General features: G+C 41.4%; 1 protein-coding gene across 5 annotated transcripts in view; it reads right to left on the minus strand.

Moving 5' to 3' along the window:
- The window catches only part of slc30a9 (solute carrier family 30 member 9), a 120,670-nt gene extending 100,565 nt beyond the window's left edge, over nt 1-20,105 (minus strand). Inside the window, exons 1-5 of one of the 5 annotated variants that reach the window (XM_048597329.1) lie at nt 19,960-20,105; nt 13,484-13,585; nt 13,276-13,371; nt 11,129-11,253; nt 1,293-1,413 (exon numbers count right to left, since the gene is read on the minus strand). In XM_048597329.1, the coding sequence (XP_048453286.1) occupies nt 1,293-1,389 (97 nt within the window). In that variant the 5' untranslated portion in view covers nt 1,390-1,413; nt 11,129-11,253; nt 13,276-13,371; nt 13,484-13,585; nt 19,960-20,105. Of the gene's footprint in view, nt 1-1,292; nt 1,414-10,589; nt 10,770-11,128; nt 11,254-13,275; nt 13,372-13,483; nt 13,586-19,959 lie in introns of those variants that run through there. The other 4 variants (XM_048597327.1, XM_048597323.1, XM_020520880.2 and 1 more) reach the window with 4 other exon arrangements.
- Between the last annotated feature and the right edge of the window lie 1,314 nt (nt 20,106-21,419).

Below are 21,419 nucleotides of genomic sequence, written 5' to 3' on the forward strand. Positions count from 1 at the left end.
GAATAGAAATACATGAATGCTTAGGAATAGGAACAGGAGTAGGCTGTTCAACTCAATGGGAAGGTGGCTGACCGACATCCCACATGGCCACTTTCCAGCATCTTCCCGGTAATCCTCAATTTCCCTTCTGATCAAGAATCTATCTCATCCTTAAATACACACAAGGATTCTGTCCCCACAGCTCTCTGCGGCAAGGAGTACCAGAGACACAACCCTCAGAAGAAATTTCTCATCTCAGCTTTAAATTGATGTCCTTTATTCTGATTCTATGCTCTCCCATGAGGGGGAACATCGTCTCAGCATTTACTCTGTCAAGCCCCTTAGGAATCCTATATGCTTCAAGTTGACCACTCGTAATGGTAAGAGGTTGCAATACTAACGCTTACATAAATTAACAATACAGGAACCTTTCATAATTCTTAAGGATTGTTAAATTTTAAAAGCATTAAGCATTTTCTCCCCAGATAATATCTATTTTTCCAACAAAATTACAGATACCTGACATTGTTATGAACATTAAAAGTGGACTTTGAAGAAGATCGGTATAGTTTTAACTTAACATACATAATGTTGTCTATTAAATTTTGTTGTGTTCAGACATAAGCCATCTGCAAATTACAATCAACATTTTACAAAATTCAAACTTGAAAAACTGTTTCCTGTAAACAAATCAAAGTCAAATTTTTAAATAATAGATTGTAACAGTGATGCATTAACAAAATCAAGATGGAGGAGTTTAAATTTAATTCAGATTTCTAAATAAAGTACTTCAACAAAAATATACTGTTGCATTCTTTTTTTTCTTCTTTATTCATTTGTGGGATGAGAGCATTGCTGGCCAGGCAGAATTTATTGCCTATCCTTAATTGCCCAGAGGGCAGTTAAGAGTCAAGCTGTGCGTCTGGAGTCACATTAGGGTCAGACCAGGTAAGGATGGCAGCTTCCTTCCCTAAAAGGACATTAGTGAACCAGATGGGTTTTTTCAGACAATCAACAATGGATTCACAGTCATCATTAGATTCTTAACTCCAGATATTTTATTGAACTCAAATTCCACCATCTGCCATGGCGGGATTCGATCCGGGTCCCCAGGACGTTATCTGGGTCTCTGGATTAATAGTCCAGCGATAATACCACTAGGCCATCACCTCCCCTAAATTGTTCTAAATGAAACAACTATCTTAATTGACTAGGTATAACTCACAGGTCTATTAAACAGAAAAAGCGGGTATGGTTAAAAACAAGGACTGGAACAGATGTGCAACAGCATTCTGAAATCATGTCAGACTCACTGTAATGGACTTGACCAGCTCCAAAGACATATTTTCGGAAATAGAAATTGCAGATCGACTGCCATGGTTTCTGTGCCAGTCCAAGTAACATATTCATCGAATTTTCAGGAGAGATTTTTCCCTACAAAGGAAGAAACAACCTTAATTGAAAAGGACTCAATGTATAAACATATGACATGTTCCCCAATGGGTCACATGCAGTGCTTTTCTGTAAAACACATAAAACTAGAATATTTCATTTCACTAAGATTCTGTACGTGTTCACACACTATGATTCTATGAAGTGCATACAGAACCGTTCCCATAATTAACAAGGAGATGTCTTAACACAATCAGGCTGACAACAGGTATTACAAGGTCCAGGCAGAGGGTAAAGCAAAACCACAAACATTCACAGTAATAGACATTTTCATTCAATAACTTCAGCATATCACAATTAGGAAAATATCAAATTATAAACAAGGAGGGAACACAATTCATACTAAAAAGAAAACAGAAGAATGTTTCATGTAGTCTTCAAACCACACTGTAATCCACGAACAAAATCAAGGGAAATCAAATTCAAGGCTGATAATCAGCCATGTTCCAGAACAGAACAGGCTTGTGGGGCCGAAAGACCTATGCAATGTTCCTAAAAACTTAATTATGCTTGCAAGCAGAGTACCTTTCTAATCCAATAGCCAGGTCTTCCAGTTTCTAGATCACAACTGGACGCATGATGCAAGATGTGCATTGGAATCAGACAGATTTCCTGACACACTGACTATGTGGGAATTGCCCAAGAAGTCTGAAGTCCTGATGGGAAATTTTCTTGCTGTCTAGGAACCTCTATGAACGTCTTCAATTTGAAGGTAAAGTGAGTGATGTTAGGTAGTTCCATGTGATCAGTGCGTGAAATACATGGGTTATTGGGCAGGTTTATCCCTACGAATCCCCAAATTGTCTGGAAAAACCCACTCAGGATGACCAGAAAAAAAGTGTGCAGGTTCAAATATTGGCACACGTGCAGTATTGCATATTTCTAGCTACAGTAACTAAATCACTAAAAGAAAATGCAGAAAATAATTTTAAAACATTTGGTTGAAAAACTGTACATTCCTAAGTGTCTACATTTGTAAAATAATCTTTAAAGTGTATAAAATATGAAAGAAATGCAAAGTAAATGTAAGCGCTAAAGTCAAAACTACACTTGCCTGAAGTTTTAATTGATTAGGCTCCATCTGGTGGCAAAAGCTGGACAGTGCAGCTATGACTGAAGTCCAGAGCTTCCTACACTGCTCAGCTTCTTCCATTGCCAGCTCATAATAGGAGCTGGGAAGAACAGTGCGGGCAGTGGCATGGTGGACTTAGGGCAACAGCAGAAACAGGAGGCTGGAGACTTCAGGACAGAGAGCGGAAGCATGGGTAAAAAGATTTTGAGAGCAAGCAGGCCAAATAACAGAAGTCCGTGGCAACAACACACATTGTCACTATACTATGAAAGATAAACAGAATGTGAATAAACTAAGAATAATATAAACAAGTAGAAAAAGCTTTTACAAATATATAAAAAGTAAAAGTGCAGTTGAAGTGATAGTCGGGCTCTTAGATTCTCCTGTTTCTATCAAGGGGAAATTAAAAAATGGTAGAAACAGTGCAGAAATATTTTGTCCCCTATCTTCCTATGGAAAGATTCAAGTTACATACAAGAGGGTAACTAAGAGGCTAAAAACAGCAAATAAATTATGGTAATTAGAATCACAGAGTCACACAGCACGGAAACAGACCCTTTGGTCCAACCAATCCATGCCAGACATAACCTCAAACTAAACTAGTCCTGCCTGCCTGTTCCTAGCCCATATCCCTCCAAACCTTTCCTATTCATGCAGTTATCCAAATGTCTTTTAAATGTTGTAATTGTACCCACGTCCACCACTTCCTCAGAAGTTCATTCTATACGTGAACCACCCTCTGTGTAAGAAATTTGCCTTGTGTCTTTTTTAAAGTCTCTCACGTTAAAAATATGCCCTCTGGTCTTGAAACTCCCCATCCTAGGGAACAGACACCTACCATTAACCCTATCTATTCCACTTACGATTTTATAAATTGCTATTAGCTCACCTCTCAAGCTCCTAGACTCCAGTGAAAAAAGTCCCAGTCTTTCTTTATAACTCAAACCTCCCATACCCAGCAACATCCTAGTAAATTTCTTCTGAATCCTCTCCAGCTTAATAACGTCCTTCCGAAAACCAGGTGACGAGAACTGGACACAATACTACAAAAGAGTCCTCACCAATGTCCTGTACAACCTCAACAAAATTTTCCAACTCCTATATTCAAACAACTGAGCAATGAAGGCAAGGGTGCAAAACACCTTTTTAATCACCCCGTCCGTACGTATCGCAAGCTTCAAAAATTATGTATCTGAACCTTTAGGTCCCTCTACTCTACAACACTACCCAAGGCCCTACCATTATTTGTGTAAATCCTGCCCATATTGGTTGTACCAAGATGGAATCTCACATTTATCCAGATTGAACTCCATCTGCCATTTTTCAGCCCATTGATCAATTTTATCGAGAACCCTTTGTAATCTTAGAAAACCTTCTTCACTTTCTATGTCACCAATTTTGATGTCATCTGCAAATTTACTGACCACTATGTTCTCATCAAAACTTGAGGTGTTAAAACCTGACAAATCGCCAGGACCTGATCACTCTCATCCTGTGGTTCTAAACCAGAGAACTGCAAAAATAATTCATGTGCTAACGCAGTTTTCCAAAATTCTCTAATTTTGATTAATTGATTGATTGATTTTATTGTCACGTGTACCGAAATACCGTGAAAAGCTATGTTTACGAGCAATATAGGCAGATCACAGCAAGCAAAAGATGTACAGGTCAAAAAGACTTAAGAGGCATACAGGTTACATTATTTGAGGCTACAGTCCATTCAACAGTCTGATAACAGCCAGAAAGAAGCTGTTCCTGAACCTGCTTGTGCGTGTTCAAGCTTCTGTATCTCCTGCCTGACGGAAGAGGTTGTAGAAGGTCATTACCAGGGTGCGATGGGTCTTTGATGATGTTGGTCACCTTTCGACAGCAGCGAGCCCTCTAAATAGAGTTCATGGATGGAAGGTTGGCTTCCATGATGGTCTGGGGCTGTGCACACCACCTTCTGTAGTTTCTTACAGTCCTGGGCAAAGCAGTTGCCATTCCAGGCCGTCATGTACCCAGACAGTAGCTTTCAATGGTGTATCCGTAGAAGTTGGTGAGGGACCTAATGGACATGTCAAATTTCTTGAACCACCTGAGGAAGAAGACGCATTGTTGTGCCTTCTTGACTGTCGTATTTACGTGGTAAGTCCAGGTCAGGTCGTCTGTTATTGTCACTGAGTAACTTGATGCTCTTCATTCTCTCAACCTCAGTTCCGTTGATGGAGACAGGAGTGTGTTCTCCTCCTTTCTGAAATTGATGATCAGTTCTTTAGCTTTGTCGACGTTGAGAGACAGATTGTTTTCATTGCACCATGTCACCAAGTCCTCCATCTCCCTTCTGTATTTTGACTCGCCATTGTTAGATATCCGTCCCACCACAGTGGGGGCGTCAGCGAACTTGTAGCTGGCATTCGTTCGGAATTTGGCAACACAGTCATAGGTGTAGGGGGCTGAGGACGCATCCTTGGGGGGGCTCCAGTGTTGTGTTATTGTGGAGGAGGTGCAGTTAGCTATCCTCACTGATTGCGGCCTATGGGTCAGAAAGCGGAGGATCCTGTTGCAGAAGGCAGAGTTGACACCAAGGTCTTGCAGTTTTGAGATCAGTCTGGAGGGGATAATGGTGTTGAAGGCAGAGCTGTAGTCAACAAGCAGGAGTCTGGCGTATAGGTGTCTTTGTTGCCCAAATGTTCCAGGGATGAGTGCAGGCTAGGGATACGGCATCCTCTGTGAATCTGCTATGTCGGTAGGCATACTGTAGAGGATCGAGGCCGGTTGGGAGACTGGAGTTGATGTGGGCCATGACCAGCCTCTTGAAGCACTTCACGATTACTTCAATCAGAGCAATTGAGCGATAGTCATTAAGGCACACTACATGTGTTTTCTTGGATACGGGGATGATAGTGGTCTTCTTGAAGCAAGTGGAGACTTCAGCCTGTAGGAGGGAAAGGTTGAAGACGTCGATGAATACCTCCGCCAGCTGGTCTGCACAGGACCTGAGTGTTCTGCTGGGGACACCATCTGGGCCCGTCGCTTTCCTTGGGTTGACTCCCATGGAGACTGATCTGACTAAAGCAGTAACAGAGGGATCAGGTGTGGCTGGGGCTGTCGGGGCAGGTGTCAGCGTGCCGATGGTATTCTGCTCAAACCGAGCATAGAAAGCATTCAGCGTGTCAGTGAGGGATGTGTCATTGTCCACCATCTTACACTGTTTCATTTTGTATCCTGTGATGTGTTTAGGTCTTGCCATAGATGGCAGGAGTCTGTTTGGTAGGTCTGGGCTCTAACTTGGTCCAGTACTGCCTCTTGGCCTTCCTGATGGCTTTGCAGAGGTCATTCTGGACTTTTTGTATTGGTCCAGGTCCAAACAGAATGGAAGTTAGCAAATGTAACACCATTGCTCAAGAAAGAATGAATAGAGAAAACAGAACTATAGGCACTTAGCCTCATTTCAGTCAATAAAGTACTGAAATCTATTCTTCAGAAGACTTAATGTACTTAGAAAAAAACATGAGATGATCAGAAAAAAAGTTCAACGTATTTCACAAAAGGGAAACGATGTTGAGTAAATTTAGTTTTTTGTTTAAAGATGTAGCTAGTAAGGTAGATGAAGAAGAACCAGTAATGTAGTGTAACTAGATCCCCAAAAGGCATCAAATAAGATGGCATACTTTACCTCGTGTAATATGTTAGCACAAAAAGATTGATTAACAAACGGGAAGTAAACAATAGGGATAAATGGAGCATTAAGTTGGCAGGCTGTGACTAATGCTGTACGGATCAGTCCTAGTGCCTCAGCTATTTTCAATCTACACGAATCACTTAAAGAGTAGGAATAACATAGCTGAGTTTGCTGAGGGGGATGCAAAAAAGCTGCAAAGAGATAAAAATAAGTTAATGAACGGGCAAATTATCAATTACTTTTTGGAAATCCAAGTATGCTACACAGTTGCAAACGGAATAAAATGTGAGACAAGTGTAATATCCTCTTTAGTCTCAAGTTTTTTTTTAAAAACAAAAGGCATGAAATATGTAAATATTAATGTTCAAAAGGACTTGGGTACATTTGTACAAGGAAAGGAAATTTAGCAAGCAGATGCAGCAGGCAATTAGGAAGGCAAATGTTGCCTTCAACATTAACCTCTACTTAAAGGGTTTGAAAAATAATAAAGAAATCTTGCTATTATTGTATTGTTTTATTGTGGCAACACCACAACTGGAATATGGTCTGCACTTTGGACTCCACATTTGAGGAAGGATGCACCTGCATTGGAGATGGTATTGTAAATGTTTGCTAGATTGGACCATCCTCATCTCAGGGACCAATGAAGAAAGGCTGAGTAAACTGTTGCTATATTCTCTGCAGTTTAGGAGAATGAAAGGCAACATCATCAAATCATAGACAATTCTGAAAGGGCTTGACAGAACAGATACCAAAATTATTTACCCTGGGTCAGAAGTTTAGGACAAAGAGGGACAGTCTCAGGACAATGGGTCAATCATTTAGAACTGAATTGAGAAATTCCAAAGATTCACTGCCCTTTGAGCGAAGGATTTGTTACTCCAAAGCCTGTAGAGCTCCATTGCTGCTGATATTTAAGGTTTATATTAACAGATGCTTAGTTTTTCAAAGGAAAAAAGAAATGTGGGGAGAGGTAAGGAGTTGAAACCCAAATGCAGCTATGGCAGAGCAAGCTCAACAGCCTAAATAGCCTTTTTGTGTTCCCCTCTTTCATTTTCTTATGACTCCCATAACTCTCCTGTTAACAGCAGATCATCTATGGCAAGAAGCCGAGTGAAGAAATACACAACACAGAAATCTTTAGTGATTAAGTACAAAGTACATCAAACAGCGAAGCAGAAGGCAGCTGACAGTCTCACAGCAGAATTCTGGGAGACATTGCCACAGTCATCACGACTGTACAGTAGGTCAGAGAGAACCTGGTGTCAAGGCATGGTTAATACTGAATTGCAGAGGCCCTTGCAGAGATTTTTGCTACATCTTTAGCAGTAGTGAAATTCAGCAAGACTGGAAGGTCTGTCAGCAAGACTAGTCGAGGTCTGATCAGGGATAGTCAGCATGGATGTGCGCACGGGAAGTCATGTCTGACAAATCTTTTAGAGTTTTGCAAAGAGGTAACCAAGAGGATAGATGAGGGGAAGGCAGTGGAAGTTGTCTATATGGACTATAATAAGGCCTTTGATAAGGTTCTGCGTGACAGGCGAGTCATGAAAGTTAGGTCACATGGGATCCAGGGAAAGCCAGCAAATTGGATTCAAAATGGGCTCGATGGTAGAAAGGAGAGGGTGACGATTGAAGCTTGTTTTTCAGACTGGAGGCCTGTGACTAGGTGTGCCACAGGGGTCGGTGCTGAGACTTTTGTTGTTACTTGTCATTTACATAAATGATCGGGATGTGAATGTACACGGTATGATTAGTAAGTTTGCAGATGATACAAAATTAGGAGGTATAGCTGATAGTGAAGAAGGTTATTAAAAATGAGAGGGATCTTGATCACATGGGGAAGTGAGCTAAGGATTGGCAAATCAATTCAATCCAGGTAAGTGTGAGGTATTTCATTTTGGAAAGTCAATCCAAGGTATGACTTATACAGTAAATGGTAAGGTCCTGAGGAATGCCGTGTAACAAAGGGACCCAGGAATACAAGTACATACTTCACTGAAAGCAGCGTCCCAGGTGGACAGGGTGGTGAAGAGGGCATTTTAGCATGCTGGCCTTCATTGGTCGAGGCATTGAGTGTAGAAGTTGGGATGTTATCTTACAGTTGTACAGGTCGTTGGTGAGGCCGCACTTGGAGTATTGTGTAAATTTTCGTCAGCCTGCTTTAGGAAAGATATAGCTAAACTGTAAAGTGTGCAAATAAGATTTACGAGGATGTTGCCAGGGCTAGTAGGCCTGAATTATAGGGGGAGGTTGACCAGGATACGACTTTATTCTTTGGAACGTAGGAGAATGAGGAGTGACCTTATTGAGATGTATAAAATCATGAGGGGCATAGATAGGATAAATGCATACATTTTTTTGCCCAGGGATAGGGAAATGAAAACTAGAGGGTACAGGTTTAAGGCGAGAGGGGAGGATTTAAGAAGCACCCGACGGGCAACTTCTTCACACAGAGTGATGCATATATGAAATGGGCTGCCGAGGAAAGTGGTTGAGGCAGGTACAATAGCAATATTTAAAAAACATTTGGATATGTACATGAATGAGAAAGGTTTAGAGGGGTATGGACCAAATGCAGGCAAACTGGAACAAGCAGAATGGGCACCATGGTCAGCATGGACCAGTTTGGGCTGTTTCCTTGCTGTATTCCTCTATGACTCTAAATAGAAATTAAATCATTTTTATTTGATGATTTGGGATCCTTAAGCAGTTTATGCTACCATTTGCTATGTAGCCAATGGTGCGCCAATTCTTAAAACAAATTAAAGGATTTACATAAAAGTTTTGTACAAAAGGACAGTGAACTTTTACGTGGCACACTCAGTAATCCTAATGATAAATTTTCTTCCAACCATGCTAATAACTGTGGTTAACTGATTTCACTCCTTAGTAAGAAGATTTCCATAAAAAGTGCTCATTTTCAGTCAGGAAAAAATGTGCCATTGCAAGAGATCTCACAAACTAGCTTAGGAAAGGGAGAAAAGGGGATTTTAAACATTAGTTCTGCATTTGAAACTGCTTTGTAAACAGTGAAAACTATTATTGTATAGATGTAATACAAATGCAATGCTCAACATGAAAATCAATTGTTTCTACTTTACCCTCAAACTCATTTACATTCTCTTACCATCAAAGGAGTTAATTCTCCCATTCTCTCCCCTCTAACCAGCCTCCCAAACTGTATACTTAAAATATCACCACATTCTGCATTGCACTAACTATTCCTCTATATATTCACAAACTCATCTATACCAGCATCAGGACAAGAACGTTCTAATATTTCACCCAATTGTTTAATCTAAGCCCACTCAACAAACCTATTTCAGTCCCATGACATAGAATATAGTGTTTTACTTTCCCTAACTCAGAATCACATGACCCATTCACCTCCACAAGCAGCACAGCTTAAACCTAGAAGGGGCTACCCATGAAATTTTCTCCTAGAGCTCTTGTGGCACAGTGATAGTGTCCTTACCCATACAAGTCCTGCCAGCTCCAGAGGTGCATAATAATTAAAAAAAAAAATCCAATATCTATAACTTAAATCAAATCTTCAGTTAGTTCCCTCAGGCCTTGATTAGTCAGATGTTCTCTCTCTCACTTATGATACACCTTGGTTGTTTTGCTACTTTGTGTAAACTGTCAATGCAAACTTTAGCCAACATAAATTATCATTGCCTTTTAAGTGATCTGAAACAGAAGGATATCTTTCTATTAAAAATAAGGATAGAAACCAAAAATGGTGAATTTAACATCCCAAGATTAACCAATATTAATAAGAAACTGAGTAAAATTATACTTGGGACCATTATTTTCCAAAAAGCAAGGGGGCTGATCAGAAATTAATTTATGCACGATATAGTAAGATATTATCAATACGGAGCTAAATCAAATAATTTTATCAAAACTAATCTGAAAGAAATTCAATGTTCAAATCCAAACTACACAGTAAAATATTAAGACAAAAGTTTGGAAGGGACTAAGTGAAGATAGTCTTGGACTGGGATTAAACAAGCTAACCAAAGCAGACAACACTAATTGATTCTGAGCTTCACATAATGGAAACCACGGGGAAATAGTTTATAATTAGGAGAAAGCCAAGACTCAGTCTTTTAGTCACTAGTTATTTGTTCATTCACTGCATGATTACATTATCTGTGAAATACTTCTCATATTTCAAAGTGTCATAAATAGTACTATCTTGCAGAATCTGCTCAGTGATGCCCAGTTTGTGTTCCGTCGGAACCACTCAGCTCCTGACCTCATTACAGCCTTGGTTCAAGCATGGACAATAGAGCTGAATTCAAGAGGTGAGAGGAGCACGTTTACTGCATTTGATCGATTGTGGCATTAAGGAGCACTGGCAAAAGTGGAATCAATGGGAAACAGGGCAAAAACTCTCCGTAGTTGGAGTCATACCTGGCGTATAGGAAGATGGTTGTGGTTGTTGGATGTCGGATGTCAGTCATCTCAGCTCTAGACATTTGTGCAGGAGCTCCCCAGGTTCGAGTCCTCAGCCCAATGTCTTCAGGCACTTCATCATAAGACCCGGGGCAGGGGGGTTGTTCAGTGAAGAGCAGCATTGCTCATGTCTCCTCAGATACTGCAGCAGTTTATGTCCAAATGCAGCAAGACCTAGACAATATCCACCCCTGTATCCAGAAGTGGCAAGTCTTATTCAGACCATACAAATGCTAATGACCTTCTCTATTAAAACGACAATCTAACTATTTCCCTCAACATTAAATAGCGTCACTATCAATGAATCTCCCACTACTTACGTCTTGAGATAACCATGACCTGGGAACTGAATTAGACTAGCCATATAAATATAGTGGCTACAACAGCAGGTCATAGTCATGTATACTACAGCAAGTAACTCAGCGCCCGACTCCCCAAAGCCTGCTCACCATTTACAAGGCATAAGCCATAAGTGTGATAGAATACTTCGCACTTGCCTGATGATTGCAGCTCTGGCATCACCCAAGAAACTTGACTCTGTCCAGGACAAAGCAGTCTGCTTGATTGGTACCACATCCACTCTCTCTGACACTCAGTATAAATGTGTCTTGTCTACAATGCACTGCAGAAATTCAAAGAACCTTAGATAGCACCTTCCAAATACGACCATCCAGATAGATAAATGCAGCAGATACATGGGAACACCACCACTTGCAAGTTCCTGTCCAAGGCACTCACCATCCTGAATTGGAAATATAATCACTGTTTCTTCAGTGTAGCTGGGTCAAAATCATGAAACACACCATAATAGCGCAGCAGGTCTACCAACAGCACGTGTGTTACAGCAGTTCAAGAAAATTCACTTCCAATCTCTCAAGGACAACTAGGGACGGTCAATGAATGCTGGCGCAGCCAGCTCCACCAATATCCTGCTAGTAAAGTTATGTACACTCCCAACAACGGACAGCATTCTGTCAGTATGCACCTTCAAAATTCTTAGATTTTGAAACCATCCACCAGTTCACAACTCAGCCTTTTATTTTCCCTGAAGAGAAAAGAGACTCAGCCTCTTAATACTTTCCTTTTTGGATTACTGCTTTATTTCAGTTAGGTGTTGATGAGATTTAAAATTAGAACTTGCAACTTTCCAACTTTATAAAAATAAACCTTGCACTACATACACCCTCTTCAGGATTTAATTAGGAAGGAGAAAACAATTATTCCTTAAGAACCATCAACTTAAGTCATTTAATAAACTATTTCAAATTTATGTTAAAACTTGTACAATATATACTCTATGTAAACTAATCATGGTATCCAATAATTGGAACAAAGAAAAGCTGAACGAACAGGCACCAGAATACATAGCTGAATTATAGAAAGAGATCCACTGGAATAAAGCGCAGGTCAGAGATGAAGGTTACAAAAGCATGATAAAGATACATCTACTACCGGTCCTTTTGGACATGGCGTGTGGTGACAATTCAGAAGTAATGGAGGAGATGGTCATAGTGTTCAGGTTATATTTGTAAACTGTTTGAAATTCACTTATAAAAGTATGATAGCACATTGTAAGATTGTCAGGCTTGTAGTGTGGCACACCTGCTTGCTCCAGAAGATACACAAAACTAAAGTACAGGGCCCAGCTCTTTACGGACAAAAAGAACATGTACATGTACCATGCCTATTTCAACTCAACAGAATAGGTGACATCTATTTGCTAGTTCACTTCTCAGATTAATGCACTGACCAGAGTCAAACTGCTTAGTTTAAAATTTAAACAAAGCCTGGTTGTTAACTGTCAATCGACACTAATAGGGTTCCTTTCCCATGGCAGGATTTCTAATGAGTCCATTTGCCAATCAACACTCTCTTCTCATTCACTATAAATTTTGGATTTCCCTTTTAATTAGTACTCCAGCTAATTTTCTTAAGGCAAAACAAAAAGCTTCAAAGTTTTTTCTCCCCCAATAACAAGTTGTGTACTAGCAAATAACTAACTGGTAAATATCGATTGCCTGACAGACAGTAGACAAAGTGCTAAATCAAACAGGATAATCACAAGCTCTGACCATTGGTGGCTCCTATTCTATCCACTAGCCTCAAAATGGTTTATTAAATGATCACAATTATTAGTTAATTCCAAATAATTTAGTAAATGTATACTTTTCAAAAATGAATTTGGATTTTTCCAACCAGACATGAACTACCCTGACCATCTACCCACACACTCATTTGTAAATTAGGAAGATGTTGTATGAGGTTTTCTATAATCATTTAACTACCCATGGCTTTAGTGTACTTAACTGACAGGTGTGCTATATTTACCAAAACTATGATTGTCCATCCCATTTAAATTATATTATAAATCTTAATTATTGCCAAACCACAACAGACACGGAATTTTTTTTTTTTTTTTAAAAACAAGATTGACATTTCACGCTTTCAAATTTTAGTGATTGAAGATTTTTAAGCATTAGATTTTTACATTTTTTCTCTCTCAAGTATCTTTCTTTGCTTTTTTAAATTCTGTCTTCTGTACCTAATTTGACACTGAATTCACTATTTTACTGACATTTCCCTGGTTCAGACTGTACTGTTTATTAACAATTTAATCAAATTAAAGAAACAGATGATGGCTTACCCTGCTAACATTGATCCCAAAGATACTGTGGCAAACGAGAGACACAGTCGATAGGCGGCTGACCAGAATCTCAAATGCAAATCATTCACGAAAGGTCTGTTGGCAAGCACAAGTGAAATAAATGAAACTCCATTCTATTATATGTTCACCTGACAATTATGCAAACACTTCACCCAACTTCAATTATTTGTAGAGCTGAAATACTCACAATAAGGGTGAAAATTGAGTAGGTGGCACGTAAAGACAAAACTCAGAAGAAGCGACCAAATTATGTAATTGCACTCAGCTCAAGTTCTGAAACAGATGATTTCTGGAAATAGATTATGCAGATTTTCTCATACTTCTCTTACAAATCAGATTTAAAAATGCAAACATAAATAATTTCAAACATTTTCAGCTAGTTTAATGAAGAAAACAAAATCAATAAATTGATGTAACAGATTCACTAATGATAACAGGTTATGCTTATATTTGAGAAGTTTCAGTTGTAGGTAGGATTACTGATTGTTGGGAAAAAGTGATGATTATGCAGAAGGATCAGTTAAATAATGAGAAAAAAAATTTAAAATCTTGCACGAGCATTGGTGGAACATGAAATTCACTGTCATAAACCACTGCTGAAGTACAATCCATAGGGAATTAGTCAACAAATAAACAAGTAGCAAAAAGATATGGTAAGCAAACAGGAAAGGAAAACAAATCTGCTCGTGCTACTATTCAAGATTGTCACTTCATTGCTATAGATCTTTCTAGTCTACACGTTTAGACAAGTCAAAACACGTCTAGGACAGGTGGGACTTGAATCCAGTTTGTCTAGCCCAGAGGTCAGGACACTACCATTAACCTAGAGACCCCCTCAGTCCACATATGTAGTCATAGTATATCAATGGAACAACACATCCAAGATGACATCAAAAAATTCAAAAGTCACTAAGAAAAAAATCTTTTTCTATAATCAATCCAGCTACTGTGTACCAGGTGCTTTGGTCGATTGAAAGCAAACTGTATTTTTAAAGCACCTATAATAGCAAAGCATATTTTAAAATATTTTATCTCGAGATTTCAAAGATTTTAGCTGGAGGACGTTAAGATAAGAAAAGTGAGATTTTGCAAGGTTTAAACACAAGAATAACTGGTGAAATTAGGGGACTAGCAGCCAATGTTGACCAGCAAGGAAAGAAGTGATAGAATCTAGTGCAGGACTGGTCAGACAGCGGAGTTTTAGATGTGTTGAAATATGGAGGATATGAAGGATGGGAAGTATTTCATTAGTCCAGTACATGGTGAGGCAGATGCATGAAATGCAAAGGAGACACCTGGAAGTAGTCATTATAATGAGACAACATTTGAACAGATGCTCAGCTGAAGTAAGATATTTCTGTAAAGACTATACAGTTGATAGAAACTGCAGATCATTCATAATTAGATATCTAACATGCAGTTTAGCAACAAAGAAACAGTGGAGAAACCAAGAGGTAAAGATGAATTTCATCATCTTGCATGGAACGAGAGAGCACCAACAGTGGTGCAATGGTAGTGTCCCTACCTCTAGACCTGCAGTGGGAGGTTCAAATCCCAGTTGCTCCAGAGCTGTGTAATAACATCTCTGAATAAAGTTGATGAGAAATATATAAGACAGCACAGGAGACCATTCAGCCCACTATGCCAATGCTGCCTCTGGAAGAGTTTCGTAATTAATCCTGTTCCTCCATGTTTTGATAACTTTGTAATTGTCTTTCTCCAAGTATAACAGAAACAACATTGTTTTGAAAGTTGCTACTGAATCGGTTTTCACTACTCATCTAAGCAGTACATCCTCAAACATTGGGCGGGTGTGGCTGGCTGGGCCAGCATTTATTGCCCATCTCTTGTTGCCATTGCTACTGAGCGTCGGAGGTAGAGGGAGTGAACATTTGTGAATCAAGGTACTGCTTAATTAGAAGCTGGTGCACTTTAGCAAGCTGCGTATATTGTTTCTCCTTTATTTCTGCTGTTTTCTTACTTCCAGTTTTGTAATCAAGTGTGAACCAAGGTGGTGCTGAAAAATGGCAACTTTATACACTTTTCAGATATAACACGTGTTTCTTCAACGTGAATTGGCTTTACGCGATTGAAGAATTTATACTGCTATTTGTTGAACACGAACGTTTATTGTCTATAACGCGATTCCGGCCCCATTAGTTTAAATGGTGTGTCAATTGCGCGATTTTCTTATAAAGCGAGATGGCACAAGAATGGAACTATCATGTTGTATCAGAACTGACTGTACTCCTGTATCCGTATACAGGATTTGACTTATTTATTGTTACATGTACTTCGTTACAAAATACAGTGAAAAGTGCTGTACAGTGTTGCCACTCTCCATTGTTGTTTTGAAATTCTGAAAAATAAACCAAAACATAGGATGTAAAGGCAGAAAAACAAAGAAACAAGGAAAAAGTATTCAACTTTACAGTTCTTCCACTATGGGTCTGGAGGCCAGGCATGATCCCCTTCGCTGCACCTTCACTGCTGGAACTCAAGTCGCCACTCTGCAGCACCATCTCGCCTCCACTGATGCCCTCGCTGGACCTCGTCAACGCAGATGCCGCCAGCAGCCCAAACTCAATTCCATTGCTTCCATGAGTCCACTTCAAACCCATCTCGCTGGTGCAGCCACTGAGGCCGGTCTCATACCGAGCCCAAACTCACCTCCGCCTTCAGTAATCTGAACTGGACGCAGATGCTGCTAGGAACCCAAACTTGCTTCTGCTGCAGCAGCCGTGAGTTGGCCCTAGGACCATCTTGTTTTTGCAGAAGCCGCTGGGAACCCAAACTTGCCTCCGCTGCTGCAAGTCCATGCTTCTGGGCATGCTCAAGTCTGCGTTGGACTCACTCACCGCCACAACTGAGCTCTTCAGCAATAGTGAGAGAAAAAAATAAAATCAAGAAAAGTGAGGAAAAGAAAGAAAATGAAAGAAAATGAAAAGAAAAGCAGAAGTGGACGAGCCCCGGCCTCAGAAGTGCTACTCCGCCGTCATCTTACAAAATTGCGTACAAAACCTAAGTACACATGACAATAAAAGCTAATTCTAAAAATAAAATCTATATTCCTTACCCAACCTCACCCATCCTTTTATCTATAGAATAGGGTCATCACGGAATACAGTAAAGTGACCAAGTGGAAAGCTAGTAGAAAAACAGGGGAATTAGAGGCTCCTTACCTGGGAAAACAAGCAGATAGGTTTTTGAACTGAGGACTTTGAAACGAAAGGATTGTTCACAAGTGGTGAATGGGACAGAGATTGGAAGATGATTTAAAAAGGAATTGGAGATAAACATTTCAAGAGGAGGAACATAGAGTGATCAAGAGGGAAAGAGGTTACAAGGGAGGATCAGGGCTCTCGCAGCAATGTATCCAAATTTTTGGACCAGAAAGCCAAAGTTTGAGTCTCACCCACTCGAGGTGTGCAAGAACAGCTCTGAACTGGTTAATTAGGAAATATTTACACGAGAGCATCAGCATATGAACCAGACACCAAAGTTTCCTCATGTCTTGTTACATCCATTATTAGACGTAATTCCCCTTTGCTGAGTTTGATCCCAGGCAATGAGTTTGAAATGTTGCTACTAGGTAGTGAAGCATCCCAAATTCCCAGTCTACATTCGTTTGAAGGGGTTTCTTGTGGCACAGTGGTAGTGCCGCTACCTCTGAACCAACAGGCCTGGGTTTAAGTCTCACCTGCCCGACAGATAATGTAATAGCATCACTGAGCAGGTTGATCAGAAAATATCTACAACTCATTTGGGCAACTCCTGTCAGTTTATTCTGGCAATTTTGACACGTCAATCCAAATTCACATCCTCGATCATAAAACCTGACCCCAGAATATGTTTAGGCAGCTGGCAGTGACCACCAGGTAGAGCATTTTCAAAGTAGTATCAACTGGGCAGCCAAATCTATCAACAAGGACAGAGCATCTTTTGCTTCATAGTGAATATCTGGTTCTTGATTACTAGTTACAAGTGAATATCGGTCACTCACTTATCTCTTAGAAAACTGGCAAGATCAGTCAGCATAGATTTACAAAAGGGAAATCATGTTTGAAATATCTACTATAACTTTGAGGATGGTTGTAACTAGTAGAATTGAAGGGGGAAGAAAGCAGATATGGTTTACTTGTAATTTCAGAAGGCGTTCAATGAAGTCCCACATTAAAGCATGAGATTTGGGTAGTTTACGTGTATAGAGAAGTGCTTGATAGACAGGGAACAGTGGAAAAACCTGTTTAATTCTCTGAAGTGGTAGCAGTGATTAGAGGGACACTGCAAGGATCACTGCTCGGATCCCAGCTATTCACAACAGATATTAATGTAACAGATAGTAGGAACTGCCGATGCTGGAGTCTGAGATAACAAGGTGTAGAACTGGATGAACACAGCAGGCCAGGCAGCATCAGAGGAGCAGGAAAGCTGACGTTTCGGGTCTGGACCCTTCTTCAGAAATGGGGGAGGGGAAGGGACTCAAATAAATAGAGAGGGAGGCGATGATGGAAGGTGAATAGAGGAGCAGATAAGTGGAGAGAAGACAGACAGGGATGAAGCCAGTACAGGTGAGTGTACTAAGAAAGGCAACGTGTTTGCTTCAGGACGTAAGCTTTCCTGCTCCTCTGATGCTGCCTGGCCTGCTGCATTCATCCAACTCTACGCCTTGTTATCTCAGACTCCAGCATCGGCAGTTCCTACTATCTCTAAGTGAGTTCTAACCCCACTGCGACCTTAAAGAGGTTACCCACCTCCCTCGGAAAGACCTCAGTGGATCTCTCTCCCACTGCAACCCTTTGGTAATCTCTTCGGCCCTGAAGCAGCTCGACCACATCCTGAAGCAAACCAGGTACTACAGCCACATTGCCTTTCTTAGTACACTCACCTACACTGGCTCCATCCCCACCTCCTTGCCCTGTCTGTCTTCTCTCCAGATATTAATGTAATACTTTCAACTTTGCGGATGACAAAACCGGATGAGGGAGGGAGCTGTGAGAACGATGCAGAGACGCTTCAGCTTGATTTGGACAAGTTGAGTTGTGAGAAAATGGGTGGCAGATGAAGTATAATGTGGAAATAAATAGGAGGTTATCCACTTTGGTAGAAAAACAAGAAGGCAGATTACTACCAACAACCACCACCACCACTGGGTTAGGAAGATTACTATCTGAATGGCAAAAGATTGAGAAGGGAGCAAGATACAACAAGACCTGGGTGTCCTTGTCCACAAGTCGCTGAAAGCAAGCACAGGTGCAGGGATATCTTGCTGCAACTATATTGGGCCTTGGTGAGACCATAACGAGAGTACTGTGTGCAGTTTTGGTCCCCTTATCTGACATGGATGCTCTGGCTATGGAAGGAGTGCAACGAAGAGTCACCAAACTGATGGCAGAGACTGGTCCAATTTCTTTTAAAGTTTGTGGAATTTGTTCATCGCTGGCTAAGCAAACATTTATTGCCCATTTCAAATTGCTCAAGAAAATGTTGGTAAGCTGCGTTTTTGAAATACTGTATTTCAAGCCAACAGTAACCACACACACACACACACACACACACACACTCACCACAGTTTCCCCTTATACCATTCCTCCCTCCACCATCGATGTTGACAGTGGGACATTTAGCAATGGAAATGTTTGTATGTCAAGGGTTAGATTTTTTCGATGGATACTGTCGTTGTGCTGTACCATCGCCAGGAAATATTACTCCCCTCTGAACAGCTTGTAAATTTGCAGGTCTTTCTGTACACAGTTACAGGTACTTCAGTACAAGAGGAGTGACAAATGATATGTAACATTGTGCAATCTTCAAACATTCCAAATCCTGACCTAATGACAGCCAGGTCATTGATGAAGAAGCTGATGATGGTTGGGCCTAGGGCACTGCCCTGAGGAACTCCTGTAGAAATGTCCCGGGGCTGAGAAAAATGATCTCCAGCAACCACAACCATCTTCCTTTTATAATAGCTACGACTCCGACCAATAGAGATTTCCCCAAATTCAATTAACTGGTTTCGTTTGGGCTATTTGCTGTCGTACCCAGCCCATTGCCGTCCTGGTGGTCAGAATACAACTAGTCGTCCACATCTGGGGTCTGCCTGATTTAACACGGCTCAAGACTTTAATAAAAACAAGGGAAAAAATAGTGTTTCCATATCAGGTGATGAGATGTCACATGATCAAGCCTTCAGCACATCGACCAGAGTTGGTCAACGTTTTCACGTTTATCAGTTACTATCCAGAACCTTCCTTCGGATTTTGGGGCCGGGAGATCAACTGGATGCGGGGCTGCTAGCCTAGTCATTCCAAGCGGGGAATTTTTTTGACCAGGACAAAAGGGAGAAATCCGACAGTGACAGTAGCAAGAATCAGAGCTGCTCTGCCAAACAGAACAGGGAAATAGAGAGACCGTTGGCAATCTCTCACAGTGCGCTGAACCCGACTAGAATAAATAAAGAGGGAGGTCATTAGCCTCCCTGACGGCCACCGGCCGTTTCATTTAAACATTCAAATCACTCGAACCGCCTAGCACGAGCCCAAACTGCCAGGAGCTCTCCATTCACAGACGTATCTCGTCTTTACTGTTTAATGGCGTACTGCTTGATTACTGCAACCTTCCCAAACCTCTGTGTGTGTCTCTCTCTCTCTCTGGCTTGCTCACCTCTCTGCGTGCTCCTGCCAGTAAGTAACGCCCGCTTGTCCCACTTTAAATCGGTTCATGGCGCGCTCTCCCCCTCACTGCCTGCCTGCCTTGTCATCGCCTCGCTGCCGGCGAGCCTCAACTCGAGCGAACTCCTCCCGGAGAAACCGAACCTCTCGCGAGAGTGAAACACTAACCCCGCCCCCCGCAAATCGCAACGCGCTTCGCCTGACGTCACAGTGGTGAGCAGGTGGCCTGTCGACAGCGTGGTAAACCCTGATTGGAGAGTTTAGTGTTGCAGCATTGTAAGCGCCCAGGTGATTGTTGCTGGACGACGGGCTTCATTGCTTCATTCGGCGATCCGGGTTGAAGTGTTAGCGACCAACATAAAGTACTGTGTTTGAACAGGGAATTCATTTATGGGAAGATAATGAATATTGCTGACAACAGAGGATTGAAGTCCTGAGATATAAACTACACACAAACTTGTAGGGACTAGGGAGAGAGCTGGCTCAGACTGGTCACGCAATAGACAAACTCATAGAATCATACTTCACAAACGATGTTTCAGACACTACCGTGACCATTCCTGAGTATGTCTTCCGCCAGTAGTAGGACAGCCCCAGCTGAAGTGGTGGCACAATGGTAGACGGTCAAGAGGAAGCTGTTCTGGGAGTCCTCAGCATTGACTCTGGACCCCATGAAGTCTCATAGCATCAGGTTAAACAACGGCAAGAAAATCTCCTGATTACTACACATTATCCGCTTTATTTCAGTCCTTCTCCAATTTGAAGACGATTTGGGAGAAATACTGAGGATGGCAAGCGCACAGAATAAACTTTGGTTGGGGGACTTCAATGTCCACCTCTAAGAATGGCTCAGCAGCAGCACACGGATCAAGCTGCAGGGTCCTAAAGGGCATATCTGCTAGAATGGGTCTGTGGTAGGTGATAGGGGAACTATAAGACCATAAGACAAAGAAGTAGAAACTAGAGATAACAAGATGTAGAGCTGGATGAACACAGCTGGTCAAGCAGTATCAGAGGAGCAGGAAGGCTGACGTTTCGAGTCTGGACCCTTCTTCAGAAATGGGGGAGGGGAAGGGGTTTCTAAAATAAATAGGGAGAGAGGGGGAGGCAGGTGGAAGATGGATAAAGGAGAAGATAAGTGGAGAGGAGACAGACGGGTCAAAGAGGCGGGGATGGAGCCAGTAAAGGTGAGTGTAGGTGGGGAGTTAGGGTGCGGATAGGTCAGTCCAGGGAGGACAGACAGGTTAAGGAGGTGGTATGAGGCTGGTAGGTAGGAGCTGGGCTTGAGGTGGGAGGAGTGGATAGGTGGGAGGAAGGACGGACAGCTTAGGGAGGCAGGGACAAGCTGGGCTGGTTTTGGGATGCGGTCGGGGGAGGGGAGATTTTGAAGCATGTGAAGTCCACATTGATACCATTGGGCTGCAGGGTTTCCCAAGTGAAATATGAGCTGCT

The sequence above is a fragment of the Rhincodon typus genome, chromosome 1 (genome assembly GCF_021869965.1).
Source record: "Rhincodon typus isolate 14 chromosome 1, sRhiTyp1.1, whole genome shotgun sequence".
In the NCBI taxonomy this organism is placed as follows: domain Eukaryota; kingdom Metazoa; phylum Chordata; class Chondrichthyes; order Orectolobiformes; family Rhincodontidae; genus Rhincodon; species Rhincodon typus.